The sequence below is a fragment of the Antechinus flavipes genome, chromosome 2 (genome assembly GCF_016432865.1).
Source record: "Antechinus flavipes isolate AdamAnt ecotype Samford, QLD, Australia chromosome 2, AdamAnt_v2, whole genome shotgun sequence".
NCBI lineage: Eukaryota > Metazoa > Chordata > Mammalia > Dasyuromorphia > Dasyuridae > Antechinus > Antechinus flavipes.
The window spans coordinates 324687690-324702498 of record NC_067399.1 but is presented as its reverse complement, the minus strand read 5'-3'; the positions used below and the strand labels follow the sequence as shown (position 1 = coordinate 324702498).

The following is a 14809-nucleotide window of genomic DNA, read 5'->3' as shown; positions in this document are numbered from 1 at the left end:
ATGTGATGACCGCGTATTTTAAAATCAGCTGGAGTCAGGAATTCAGGTTAAGGGAAAATCTTCAATCTTTATTCTTTTTGAGATGAAAGGGGATTGCGATAGCAATGTGAGCAGCTGCGACAAGAAGCCAGCCAGCAGTCTCTTCCTGCCTCTCTTTCTGCCTCTCAACCTCCACCCACCAAAAATGTCATTTCCTATACAACACATCAGGACTTGCACAAAGAGTGGGTGGGGGTCATTCTTTCTCCAAGCATATATATTAATAGAGTATGGTCCAATTACTATTTGGCCTCATGTGCTTGGGACCTCAGTGCATCAACTCAAGCTTCAGCCCATTACATATAAATATCTGTTTTTTTATCATTTTGCCTTATCAGTGGGATGGGGAAGGTAAGGATCTGTACTATAGTACTGTGCTATACTGTAGTAATTAGTCTACTATTTGTATTGTAAGGAGAATTTTTAAAAAACAAAGCAAAACTAAGTATTCACTAATTCGAAATACTTATTATGTATTTATTTCCCAAAGATCCACTTATCCCTTTTCTGTTCACAAGCAAATAGGAAGGTAATTAATTGTATTTCTCTGGCAGTCATCTAGAGTCTCTACAGAGGTGTTTTTTTTTTTTAATTTAGGATTTATTTTTTCCCAGTTATATCTAAAAATAATTTTTAACATTCATTTTTAAAATTTTGAGTTCCAGATTCTCACTCTCTTCTTCCTTTCCTTCCCCCCATTGAAAATGAAAGCAATTCAATATAAATTATACATATATAGTCATGTAAAACATTTCCATAAAAGTAATCTTGTGGGAAAAAAAAACAGACCAAAAAAAAAAAAAAAAACCAAACTCTCAAGAAAAATAAAGTTTAAAAAAAAAGAATACTTCACTTATAATGTGGACACCATCAGTTTTTGATCTGGGTATAAATGGAATTTTTCATCATAACTCTTTCAGAGTTGTCTTGGATTATTGCTGAAAATAATTATGTCATTCACAGCTAATCATTTTACAATATTATTGTTACTTTATACATAGTACATTTCACTTTGTATCATATTATGGAAGTCTTTTCATGTCTAAATGGGTATTTTTGATGTTAGGAATATTACAAATGGTATAGAATTAAGATTAATGGTAGTTTTAAAATCTTAAAAAAGCTTCTCATTTTTTTTCTTGTGGAGAGAAGGCAGCATTGTGGAATTAACATAAATTTTAAGGAATACAAGTAGTGTAAGTATTCCATAATAACGAGTAATCAAGGTTCTCAAACAAAATTTCAATAAAATTGAAATAAATCTGAAATACCTGTCAGCAGCTTAATAAAGGTAGGATACTTTATTTTCCCTAGTGTCCTTATAAGATCATTGATACTTTTAATTTTCTTATTTGATCTTGTAACTCATAGCAATATTACTTAGAAAAGCAAGTTCTCTACTTTTTAAGGTCTCTTTTGAGAACTTTTTTTTTTTTCAAAAGCATCCCCTTACTTTTGAAAGTAGCCATTGGAGGAGTCAGAGTGTTAAGAAAGCTGATCACCTGTTATTTAAAACACAGAGCTGATGAACATTAGAGGTAGAGAACGAATGAGTTTTTAATTAATCAGTGGCTTATTCAGAAATGGTCTTTGCAAACACATATGAAAGACTTTTAGTGCTCTCTCTGTTTTTGTACATCAGTCAAAAGGGTAAAAGGTATATCAAGATGTCTTAAGAGTCAAACTTTCTGACTACAGAAATACAATATGGCATTCAAAATTCTGAGTAATTCTTAATCAAATGAATAAACTGGAAACACCATGGGATTTTTTTTTCCCTGACTCTAGGTTTGGCACTATACCATATAGCTGACCTGAAATGTCCCATAGATAGTTGGTAAAGTTATAGACCTAGAATTCAATAGAAAAGAGTAAGGCTGGAATATGTACTTTTAGGAGTCTTCAGTATAGAGATGGTAAATTCATGGAAGTGGTTTTGATTATTAAATAGAGAGTAAAGAACATTTACTAGGATGGAATTTTGTGATGTAATTACAATTAGAGAGCATAATAGGGAATATGATTCAGCAATGGATACTGAAGAATAGTCAAAGGATGACTCTGAGACAATAGAAATACCAAGTTATATCAGTGTCATGGAAGCTCAGAGGAAGAGACCATACAAGAGAAGAAGTTGGTTAGAAGGATAATAATAGAGAAAAAGCCATTGCATTTGACAATTTTTAAAAATACTTTATTTTTTCTTTAATTCCATGTAAAACAATTTTTAACATTTGTCTTTTAAAACAATTTTGAAATTGAAAATTAAAACAACTCTGAGATACTACTTCATACTTCTCAGATTAGCTAAGAGGACAGGAAAAGATAATGATAAATGTTGGAAGGGATATAGAGGGGATAATGATAAATGTTGGAGGGGACAAATGTTCCCAGTTATGGGAAAACTGGGACACTAATACATTGTTGGTGTAGTTGTGAACTTAACCAACCATTTTGGAGTGCATTTTGTAACTGCCCAAAGGGCTATCAAGCTGCTTTTTGATCCAGCAGTGTCTCTACTGGGTTTGTATCCCCCACATATGCAAGGAACATTTTTGTAGTGGCAAGGAACTAGAAATGGATTAGATGTCCATCAAATAGGGAATAGCTGAATAAGTAATGGCATATGAATGTTATGGAATATTACTGTCCTAATGCAACATTGTTAGTGGAACTGTGAACGGATCCAGTCTTTCTGGAGAGCAGTTTGGAACTATGCTCAAAAAGTTATCAAATTGTGCAAACCCTTTGACCCAGTAGTATTTCTACTGGGATTATATTCCAAAGCGATCTTAAAGAAGGGAAAGGGACCCACATGTGCAAAAATGTTTATGGCAGCTCTTTTTGGTAGCAGTGTTTTGTTTGGCAGCTCCAAGAAACTGGAAACTGAGTGAAGGCCCATTAATTGGAAAATGACTTAATAAATTATGGTATATGAATGCTATGGAATATTATAGTTCTGTAAGAAAGGACCAGCAGGATGATTCCAGATGAACTGTTGCTAAGTGAAATGAGCAGAACCAGGAGATCATTGTACACAGCAACTACAAGACTATATCATGATCAATTCTGATGGATGTGGCTCTCTTCAACAATGAGAGGATTCAAACCAGTTCTATTTGTAGAGTGATGGAGAGCTATCTACACCCAGAAAGAGAACCATGGGAACAGAATGTGGAACACAACATAGCATTCTCACTCTCTCTGTTATTTGCTTGCATTTTGTTTTCTTTTCCTTCCTTCTTTATTTGATTTTTCTTGGGCAGCAAGATAACTCTATAAATATGTATACATATATTGTATTTAACATGTATTTCAACATATTTAACATTTATTAGACTACCTGCCAGCTAGGGGAGGGGGTTGAGGGAAGGAGGGTAAAATTTGGAACAAAAGGTTTTGCAAGGGTCAATGTTGGAAAAATTACCCATGCATATGCTTTGTAAATTCCACAAAAAAAAAAAAAAGGAATATTACTGTCCTATAAGAAATAAGAAGCAGGATGATTTCAGAAAGGCCTGGAGATACTTAGATGAACTGATCCTAAATGAAGTGAGTAGAACCAAGAAATGAAAATATTGTATATAGCAATAACAAGATTATATGATTTGATGAGCAACCATAATGGACTTGGCTCTAAACAATTAGGTAATTCAGGCCATTTCCAGGGGACTTGTGATGGAGAGAGCCATCTGCATCCAGAAGGAGTACTATGGATACTGAGTGTGGATCAAACATAGTATTTTCACCTTTTTTGTTGTTTGCTTGTTTTTTTTTTTTTTCTTTCTCAACTTTTTTTCTTTTTGATCTGATTTTTCTTGTGGAACATGACAAATGTAGAGATAGGTTTGGAGGAATTGCACATGTTTAACCTATATTGGATTATTTGCTGTCTAGGGGAATAGGGTGGGGAGAAGGGAGGTAGATTTGGAATATAAGGTTTTGCAAGTGAATGTTGAAAACTGTCTTTGCATGTATTTTGAAAATGCTATTAAATTTTTTTTTAATGGGAAAAAAATTTTTTAATGAATTTGGAAAAAGAAAAAACCCAGGAAAACTCAGTTCATATGTGATTTACATTATTTAAAAATCCTTAGTTCATTAAAAAGTCACTTTCTCAAAAAAAATTTTTTTTGGATTCCAAATTCCCTACTACTTGTGAGAGGGCAAGCAATCTGAACTAAGTTTTGCATATGCAATCATGTAGAATGTATTTCCTTATTAGTTGTTTTGTGAAAGAAAACTTGAATCAAAAACAATTTAAAAAGTGAAAAATAGTGTTCTGTAATTTGAATTCAGACTCTTATCAATTCTTTCTCTGGAGAGGAATAGTGGTTTTCATCATAAGTCATTTGGGATTGTTTTGGATCATTGTATTGCTGACAGTAGTTGAGACATTCACACTTATTCATTGTACAATAGTGTCATTATTGTGTACAATGTTTTCTTGGTTCTGCTTAGTTCATTCTGTATTACTTCATGTAAATCTTTCCAGGTTTTTCTGAAATCATATTGCTCATCATTTTTTAGAGCCCAATAGTTTTCCAGAAATACCTTCACTTTTCAAGATATTACTCTAGAGTTGTTTGAAAGGGAAATTTGGAGGACTCATGTAAGTTTCACACTCTGCCATCTTTTGAATTTGGCATTTTAGAAAAACAATTATTTATATATATTTAAAAATAATCCCATTCTTAGCTTTTACAAAATTGCTTCTTATGACTTTCAATATTTCCCTCTCACACTTAATAGTATTTTGTTTTTTCCAGTTACATCCAAAAATAATTTTCAACATTCATTTTTGTAAGATTTTAAGTTCCAAATTTTTTCTCTCTCTTTGCCTTCCTTTCTTCTTTCTCCCTTCCCCAAGACAGCAAGCTTTCTGATATTGAATATGTATATGTAGTCATTTTAAACATTTTCATATGTCATGTTGTGAAAAAAATGATAACAAAAAGGAAAACTATGAGAAAAAAAATGAGAATGGTATGCTTTGATCTACATTTATTCTCCATAGTTCTTTCTCTGGGTGTTGATGGCATTTTCCATCACAAATCTCTTAAAATTGACTTGGATCATTATATTGTTAAAAGAGCTAAGTCTTTAATAGTTGATCATCCAAAAATGTTGTTGTTACTGTATACAATGTTCTTCTAGGTTCTGCTCACTTCACTTAGCATTAATTCATGTCTTTCTGGATTTTTCTGAAATCTGCCTGCTCATTATTTCTTTTCTTTCTTTTCTTTTTTTTTCTTTCTTTTTTTTTTTTTTTTTTTTTTTGGCTGAGGCACTTGAGGTTAAGTGACTTTGCCCAGGGTCATACAGCTAGGAATTGTTAAATGTTTGAGACCAGATTTGAACTCAGGTCCTCCTGACTTCAGGGCTGGTGCTCTATCCACTGAGCCACCTCGCTGCCCCCATTATTTCTTATTGTACAATATTATTCTATTATAATTTTATACCACAACTTATTCAGCCATTCCCCAATAGATGGGCAAATCCTTAGTTTCCAATTCCTTGACACCACAAAAAGAGATGCTACAAACATTTTTTGTAGATGTGGGTCCTTTTCCCTCTTTTATGATCTCTTTGGGATACAGTAGAGACACTGCTGAATTAAAGGCTAGTTTACAACTCTATCAAAAGTACATTAGTGTCCCAATTTTCCTACATCCCCTTCGGCATTTATCTTTTTTTTTTCTTGTGTCATCTTCGCTGATCTGATATCTGTAAAGTGGTACCTCAGAGTTGTTTTAATTTACATTTCTCTAATCAGTAATAATTTAGAGCATATTTTCTTTTTTTTCTCAATAGTATTTTATTTTTTCAAATACATGTAAAGATAATTTTCAACATTCGTTTTTGTAACACTTTGTGATCCACATTTTTCTCCTCTTTCCCTCCCCAAGACAACAAGCAATCTGATATAGGTTGAATATGTACAATCCTTTTAAACATATTTCCATATTTGTTTTGTTGTACAAGAAAAATCGGATCAAAATGGAAAAAAAATCACAAGGAAAAATAAAAAAGGAAAAGGTAGAAATACTATATTTTTTGATCCACATTCGGTCTCCATAGTTCTCCCTCTGGGATGTGATTGGTATTTTCCATCTTAAATCTAATGAAATTGTCTTGAATCACCACATTGTTGAGAGATGCAAGATCCATCACAGTTGATCATCACATAATTTTGTAATATTCCATTACATTTATATGCCATAACTTATTCAGTCATTACTCCAACTGATGGGTGTCTTAACCAATTTGAGAGGTATGAGGTAGCTCAGAGTTGTCTTAATTTGATTTTTCCTAATTTACAGTGATTTAGAGCATTTTTCCATTTGATCAGAAATGGCTTTAATTTTTTTTTTATTTGAAGATTGTCTGTTCATTTCCTTTGACCATTTATCAATTGGAGAATGACTTGAATTCTTATAAATCTGAGTCAGTTTTCTCTACATATTTTAGAAATGAGAACAGAATCATTGGCTGTAAAAATTATTTCCCAGTTTTCTGATTCTCTTCTAATGTTAGCTGCATTGGGTTTTGTTTGTAAAAATTGGTTTTGCATATAAAATCTTTTAAATGTAATGTCATCAAAATTATCCATTTTGAATTTTATAATATTCTCTAGTTCTTGTTGTTAATTCATGCTTTCCAAAGATCTGACAAGGTAAACTATTTCGTACTCTCTAATTTGCTTATAGTATCATTCTTTAATTCTAAATCGTTAACTCATTTTGACCTTATTTTGGTATAAGTTATAAGATGACCTATATCAAGATTGACCTATACCTAGTTTCTGCTATACTATTTTTTTGTTTTCCTGGAAATTTTTGTCAAATAGTGAGTTCTTATCCCAAAAGCTAGTCTTTGGATTTACCAAATAATAAATCACTGTAGTCATTAACTGTTGTGTCTTATGTACCTAACCTATTCCACTGATCTACCAGTTTATTTCTTAGTCATTACCATGTGGTTTTGATAATTGACTCTATGATAGAGTTTTTGATCTGGTATGACAAGACCATTTTCTCTTGCATTTTTTTTCATTAATTCCCTCAATATTCTTGACTTTTTGTTCTTCTAGATGAATTTTGTTATTATTTTTTCTAGTTCTATAAAATAATGTTTTGGCAGTTTAATTGGTATGGCACTGAACAAGGAGACCAAGTTAGGCAGAATTGTCATTTTTAATTTGTTGGTTTGGCTTAACCCTAGACAGTTGATATTTTTCCAGTTGTGTAGCTCTGATTTTATTTGTGTGAGAAGTATTTTGTAATTATGTTCATAAAGTTTCTGGGTTTATCTCAACAGGAAAACTCCCAAATATTGTATATTGTCTATGGTTATTTTAAATGGGATTTCTTTTTTTATCTCCAACTGCTGGGCTTTGTTGGTACTATATAGAAATGCTCATAATTTTTGTGGGTTTATTTTATATCCTGCAACTTTGTTAAAGTTATTAGCAAAATAATTAATTTTAGTTTATTCTATAGGATTCTCTAAATATATCATCTGCAAAGAGTGCTAGTTTTGTTTTCTCATTTCCCACTCAAATTCCTTCAGTTTTTTCTTCTATTATTAAAGCAAATATTTCTAGTATAATATTGAAAAATAGTGGTGATAATGGGCATTCCTGTTTTACTTCTGATTTTATTGGAAATGCTTCTAGCTTTCTCCATTACATATAATGCTTTCTGATAGTTTTATATAAATAATATTTATCATTTTAGGGAAAACTTCATTTATTCCTATGTTCTCTAGTGTTTTTAATAGTAATGAATGCTGTATTTTTTTCAAAAGCTTTTTTTTTTTTGTATCTATTGAGATAATCTATCTTTTTTTAATAGGATGAATGCAGCTATGAATTGGAACTTAAACCCTACTTACAAATAGGAGATATTAGTTCAACATCAAATGGTCTCAGGAATAAATATGCTTCTTCTGCCTCAGCCAACACTACTACTCTACAAAAATCTTCATTCAAAAGGAATATGAAACAATATTGTTCATCTTTATTAATAGATTTTGATGAAGAATATGCCCAAGAATTTAAATCTGACAAAAACTTTCATTTAAAAACCAAAGTCCTTAAGGATGTGACAAAAGATCAGCTTAAAGCAAGCAATAATGACAATATTAGTAATTCCCTAATAACTGAAGTACATCCTGTTGTTAATTGTGATTTTCAGGAAGCACCGCTAGCTGATAAAGGGTCATTAGATATAGTCAGTATTGTAAATACAAACACTGCCCATGATCAACTACATGAATTATTGGTAGAGTGCTCACCAGTAGATAAACCTGAAAGTTCATTTGTTAGAAACCATATAGAATCTTGTTATGATGATTTTACTGATGGAAAAAAAAGTATTTTAACTAGCATGTTTTATCTTTCAGAAGAAGATCCTTACTTACTTAAAACAGATGCCCAGTTGTATGACAACTGTCTCTTACTGACCAAAGAAACACTTAACAATGTAGAAAGATTTTTATCACAATCTCCTCCTCCTCTAGATGTACTCTCTACTTTGAAAGATGAAATGCTAAGGACATCTTCGTTTAAAAATTTAGAAGAGGATATATCCAGTTATTCTGATATGATAGTTGATAAATCTACTTGTGACAAACATGAGAATGAAATGCAAATACATGTCCAAAATGACAAATTAGCAATTGTTGATCATGCTGAAATAAATGGATCTCCTGAAAAGTGTTTAGTAAAAAAAAACAACAGTGAGATTTGTAAGACTTTGATGAAACAATTAGGTATTGACCAAAGTCAGGAAAGACAATTTTTTAATGATACTTCTTCTGAATTTAATCAGGTGAGCCTGAGCCCTCCTTATTTAAAAAATAACTCTAGATGTTTATCTTCATCAGATGGAGCTGTTACGAGTGATGTATTACAAATATCTTCATTTCACATTTCTGATGAGTGTTTGCTAGACTGTGATTCAGAAACCAAAATTCCATTAATTCACAATACCAAGATTGAGACTTCTCTTGAAGATTTGAAAGGAGAAGGCAAAGAAAAATCCCAGAATGATGATGATATTTTTGACTGTTCTAAAGAGCTATTCTCTGTTAATTTTGACTTGGGATTTTGTAGTCCAGATTCTGACGAGGAAAAATCAGAGCTGGCAGAAGATGTAAATAAAAATAATCATTTAAAAGTAGATCTCTCTGGCACCCATATCAATACCACACAGGTAGCTACAAATTATGGCCCAAAAAAAGAATCTACCCCAAGAACTTGCGATAAAAGTAATATTAGAAATGTTTCTACAGCATTGATGCTACATAATCAAAACCCATATTGTATACTTTCTCCACTGAGAACAACAAAAGAAAAAGAATTTAAGTCTCCTGGCAATTCTTCAACTTCCTCAATTTCTTCACCAATAGGAGAAAATGTTATAAGCACTCCACTCTGTAAACCAAATCTAATGAGTTCATTTTCTACAATAACCCAAGAGGTTTTTGAGTTATCAGCTGCCAAGAAAAAAGCAAATCTAAGAGGCATTAAGAAAATCTTGAATTCCACTTTTGATAAAGTGAGAATTACAATAGAAAAGACTGAAAGCAATGAACAGATGAACCTGTTTGAATCTTGCCATCATTCTGATGAAGGTAAGATCATAAGATTATATCTCTTAAAAAAGGAATACTTTATTAAGAATAATAAATCCTGGAAAACTTTTTAATTTTTCAAAATTTGTGCACCTGAATTACATATGCTATCCCTCATTACCTCCTACTTTGTACTATCATTGTCTCCAGATTAGTGTCTCCAATTCTTCTCCAATCCATCTTTCATAACTGTCAAATTAATTGTAGTACATCATTCCCTTATTCACAGAACTTTGTTCTCTGTTGCTTATGAGATTGAAAACTAGCTCTTCATTCTGGCAAATGTGGCCCACTACAGTCAGGTTTCAGCTTACTTTTAGAGCTATATACTTCACATTTTTTTCTACTTTGTGTCCTTTGTGTTTTAGCCAAATTGTGCTACTTGCTGTATCCTGAATTTGGTATTTCATCTTTCACTCCCTCTTATGTCGGTGTAAGCAATTTTCCATTCCTGAAATGTACTCCCTTCACCACGTTTTAGAATCTTCTTCAAAATCTGCTTCCATTCTCTGTCCTCTATCACTGTTGGTTGCTAATGTTCTGTTTTTAAATACTTTTCCTATATTTATTATCTTGGCATATATTATAGTCCATCAGTAGAATCGCAGTCTAACTATTTTACTTTTCCATTTCTCTCCTTAGCATCTAGTATAGTGTCTTTCACATTGTAGAATCTTAATTAGAATTTATTGAAAATGAATTTAATTATAAATTTGGTGTTTCATCACATGTGGTTCCTTGAAAAAGTGGTATTTTCTAGAAACATATGAATCCATAGATAATTTATTTTGTGCCTAATATATGCAAGGAAAACACTATTTTGGATATTGATGGAAGAACAACGAATCTCTTTTCAAGTTCATCTATCTGATAACTAAATTGTATTATCCTTATGAAAAGATGAATTATTGGTATAATTCAGTAAATTATAAAGGTAGAATGAGTGGTTAAAACAATGAGTTTAGAAATGTCATGGGCTTCCTTAGAAGGACACCGAGTTTAGCAGTTAGTCATTTAAGAGGCTTAACAAAATAATAGAGAAGAAAGATTATGAAAATTAAAAGTGAGTTGAGGAACAGTGAACAGACTAGTTTAATTGAGTTGCTGTGAAGGGTTTGTAAATGCAAATTACATATGTATATAGATTAATTATATAAGGGAATAGATCTTGGGAGCATTGAATCAATCTATAGTTTAAAATAGAAAAAACGAATCGGCCATTGTTGTTTGGTAATGAAAAGCTTAATAGTGAAATTTGTAATTCAGTTTTAGACTTTTTTTTCACAGTATTCATAGATGTGTGTGTTGTCTGTGGAGAAGAAAAAAGGGAAGTTGTAGATAAAATAATATGAAAGATTTTTTTCTGCAATATTAATTAAAAATTGCTACTTTTAGTTAGTATCTAAGAAATAAGTTATTAATATATTATTTCAAGTAAAAGTAAGTTTTATGCAAGTTCTAGCAATATTTTTCTTTCATAGATTTCAGTACATTCCTAATCTATTTTTTTTTTCAAAAGTAAAAGAATTAAATGGCACAGTAGAATAAATAACAAGAAAGATTTTGTGGGTGTGTGTTTGAGAGAGAGAGAGAGACAGACACAGAGAGAGGGAGAGAATTAACCATTTTCTTGGTTTGGAAAAATGTGAATTTCATAAGATTTTTTTTGATATCTACCCATCTTCTATATTTGTCACCACTTAAGGAGAAATTTTTAATTCTTTCTCTTCCTTGTTTTCTCCTATGTAGTTTTTTCTGCCTTTTCTTTCTTAAAACTAGAAAAAAAAATAGAAGAAAACTACATTCAGGTCAAGTATGCTTCTTTATTCATTTATCTTTCTAGATTTCTCTTGTCTCCTATGTTTGTCTTTCAAAATTTTACCTCATTCTGGTCTTTTCATCAGGAATGTGTGCTGTATTATCTAATATCCCAATTTTTTCTCCCCTTCAGGATTATATTCAGTTTTGGAGGATAAGTTACGTTTACTTATAAGCCTTTTTCTTTCTGACTTCTCAGAGTTCTTACAAACTTACTTTAGGATATTATGGATAAGTGGCTTAGAATATACCCAGTCAAGTTTCATCTGTGGTTCTTATGGTCATTGAATCCCATGGAATAGGTGAAAATGTTCATGCTACTCTACTGTTCTATTTCTTTCTGAACTTAATCAGTACCAAATATGCTTACTTCTTATAGCAGGCTGAGCTAGGAGCTGAAAGCAAAGGAGGAGCATGGTGGTCTAGCGTGGTTGCCTTCAATTTGGGGATACTACAGTACTCCAGAGCACTTCTCTCTTCTTGATTCCTTTGTCTATCCTCTGAGTACTGGAGATCATGTGGGTTTCTTACTTCTTGGAGCACCTCTGATGTGGACTTTTATACTTTTCCTGGGCAAACACTTAATAGGAACTGTCTTTGTTTCTTGTTGGTTTGGAGCTTCCTCCAAGGCCATAATGCCTTTCTTTGTTTGGTGACCTACTAGAATTTTTCTTTGTTTTTTTCTAGTTTTTCTCTAATCCTTGCTGACTAGAATTGAAATTCTACTGCTTCCAAGTCTCAAAAGAGATTCCATTGCTACGAATTTTTTTTATTTTGCCTAAATGTTTGTGACATACAGTTTGGACTGAGCGGAGGAGCCTTCTGTTTTTCCTATTTGTAATTGATCACTACTTCTCACACTTTTTCTTCTTTCCATAGAGTTTTTTAGGGAACCTTAGCTAAGTTATTGCCTGTTTCCTCTTTTACCAGAAACACAACAAACTCTCTTAATATGGTGTTTAGCCATTCATTATTTGAGGGCTACTCACCTTTTTTCTAATCTTGCTGTTATGACTTTTCTCATATTTGGGACATTTTCTGTTTTTTAAACCTCCTTTGGGTATATTCTCAACAGTGAAACCTGTGAGTCAAATGAACAATTTAGTGACTTTTCAAATAAAATTACAATTTTTTTTGCCAAAAATTTTCCAAAATTTTCAAAATTTCCAAAATCACTTCACACTTTCACTACTAGAGTGTTTATTTGCTTGGATTCCTGCAGTCTCTCCATTTTTTTATGATCTTTGCCATTTTGTTGCATGTGAAGCAAAACCTCAGAGTTTTAAATTTTTTCATTTCTCAAATATTTTGAAGCAATTTTTCATATAGTTGTTCATAGTTTACAAATGTTCTTTTGAAAGTCATTCATATGCTTTTACTTCTTGTCTGTTGTTTCTTCATATATTTTATATATATATATTCCCCCCTGAGGCAATTGAGGTTAAGTGACTTGCCCAGGGTCACACAGCCAAGAAGTGTTAAGTGTCTGAAGCCAGATTTGAACTCAAGTCTTCCGGACTTCAGGGTTGGTGCTTTCTTTATCCATTGTGCCACCTAGCTGCCCTTTATTTTATATTTGTTATATGTTGTTTGCACATATATCTTATGTATGTGTGTATACATAGATCTTGTACATCATTATGTCTTGAATATTTTTTCAGATATTTGATGCAAAGATTTTATCCTCAGTTGACAATTTTATCCTAGCTATATTTATTTTTGTGTGTGTGCAAAAGCTTTTAAATTTTATGGAATTGAAAATATCTTTTTAGTCAGTTCCCTAACAATATTTTTTTTTCCTTAGGAATTCTTCCACATATTTGTAAAATTTACTTTCTTCTATTCTTCTCTAATTAAAGTAAAATATGTGCTCTTTTGTTTATGTTCATTTGGATTTGGGTGTGATATAGATGAAGGTCTTAACCCATTTTTCAACTAAAATGCTTTTTATTTTGTCCAGCTTTTCTTATCAAATAGAGAATACTATAGGAAGCTAGGTTTTAAAACTTTTTTTGGTGTTATGTTTGCATTAATCTTTTATCTGATAATCTCAAATGACTTGATATCTTTGCATCTAAATTCTCTATTACCAAGTGAAATTATTTTAGCTTTTCAATTATTGGCTTCCATGTGTACAATTTATTTTGGATTCACTTATTTTCATAGAACTATTATTAAATGCTTTAAGAAAATGACTGGTTTAAAAATTGAGAAATAATGGATTAATATTTTGTGAGGAGCTCCAGAGTCATTTTCCATTTGACATTTACCAGCTGCCCAACTTGGGCAGGTCTCTTTGTTTTTTTGACTCCACTCCTCCCCTTTCTTCCCCATTCCTGTTGTGTAAAATGGCAAAGAAATATTGGTGCTACCTGTTAGTAGAACTTGTGGTATCTTCTTTCCTTCCTACTCCCTTTTTCCTTCTTGTGTCTCCTCTACTTTTCTATTTCTTACTTTTAAATGGTACACCTTGTAGACCCTGCTAGTGAGGAGGCTAAGAAAGATAGAAAAATCACTTGAAAGAGAATTTTAAGCTGTAGTAGGACTAATGTCTGTTGGGTGAACACAAAATGAGGCAACCAGTAAGTTGAACTCATGAGATTAAGAGACCTTCAAACTGATTAATTAAGAGCTAAAAGATACAGAGTAGGTCAAAGCTTCCATGAAGATAAACAGTCATTGGGTCTATAAAAGTGGTTTGGTTGCTGAACCACTTGTAGCCTTAGTGATTTGAAGACCCAGTCTCCTCCACTCCCCCTACAATCTCCAAAACTACGATGTTTGGAAAGAACATTAGATCTGATTTAAATTCCAGCTTTGCTACCTTATTTCTCTGTGACCTTGGTCTAATATGTTAGCACATATTTCATCTCTATAATGAAAAGATTTTAACTAGGTATCTTTAAGGGTCTTTATCAATTCTGTGTTGTTGTATTCTTATTTCATCAATAAATAACAGTATTTTCCTGTGATTGTTAAAATTTTAATATGTGTTTTCTTTTTCCTGCAGAAAATAGCATTGGAAGTGAAGATGATGTGGTTTTCCAAAGAAAGAGTAAAAAACTGAAAAAGGATCATCTGAAATCCCCCAAAGTGAGTCATTCAACAAAAGCTACAATGTAATCAATTGGAAAGTTCCATCTCTTTCTTTAAAATTCTGTCTTTTAATTTGTTTGAATAGGTTGGGAAGAACAGTGATGTTGACTCTCCTCTTTGTGCTTCCAAGAAATGTAGGCGTGTACTGAGTACAGTAAGTTGCTATTCAATGAAACTGACCAAATCTAGTCATAATAACTATCAATTACTTTGATAT

The 14809-nt window shown here is 32.0% G+C and overlaps 1 protein-coding gene across 1 annotated transcript in view; it reads left to right on the top strand.

Moving 5' to 3' along the window:
- Positions 1-14809, top strand: part of FANCM (FA complementation group M) — a 93261-nt gene that overhangs the window by 49904 nt on the left and 28548 nt on the right. Inside the window, exons 14-16 of the mRNA XM_051977697.1 lie at positions 7896-9678; positions 14507-14589; positions 14678-14746. Of these exons, the coding sequence (XP_051833657.1) occupies positions 7896-9678; positions 14507-14589; positions 14678-14746 (1935 nt within the window). The remainder of the gene's footprint in view (positions 1-7895; positions 9679-14506; positions 14590-14677; positions 14747-14809) is intronic.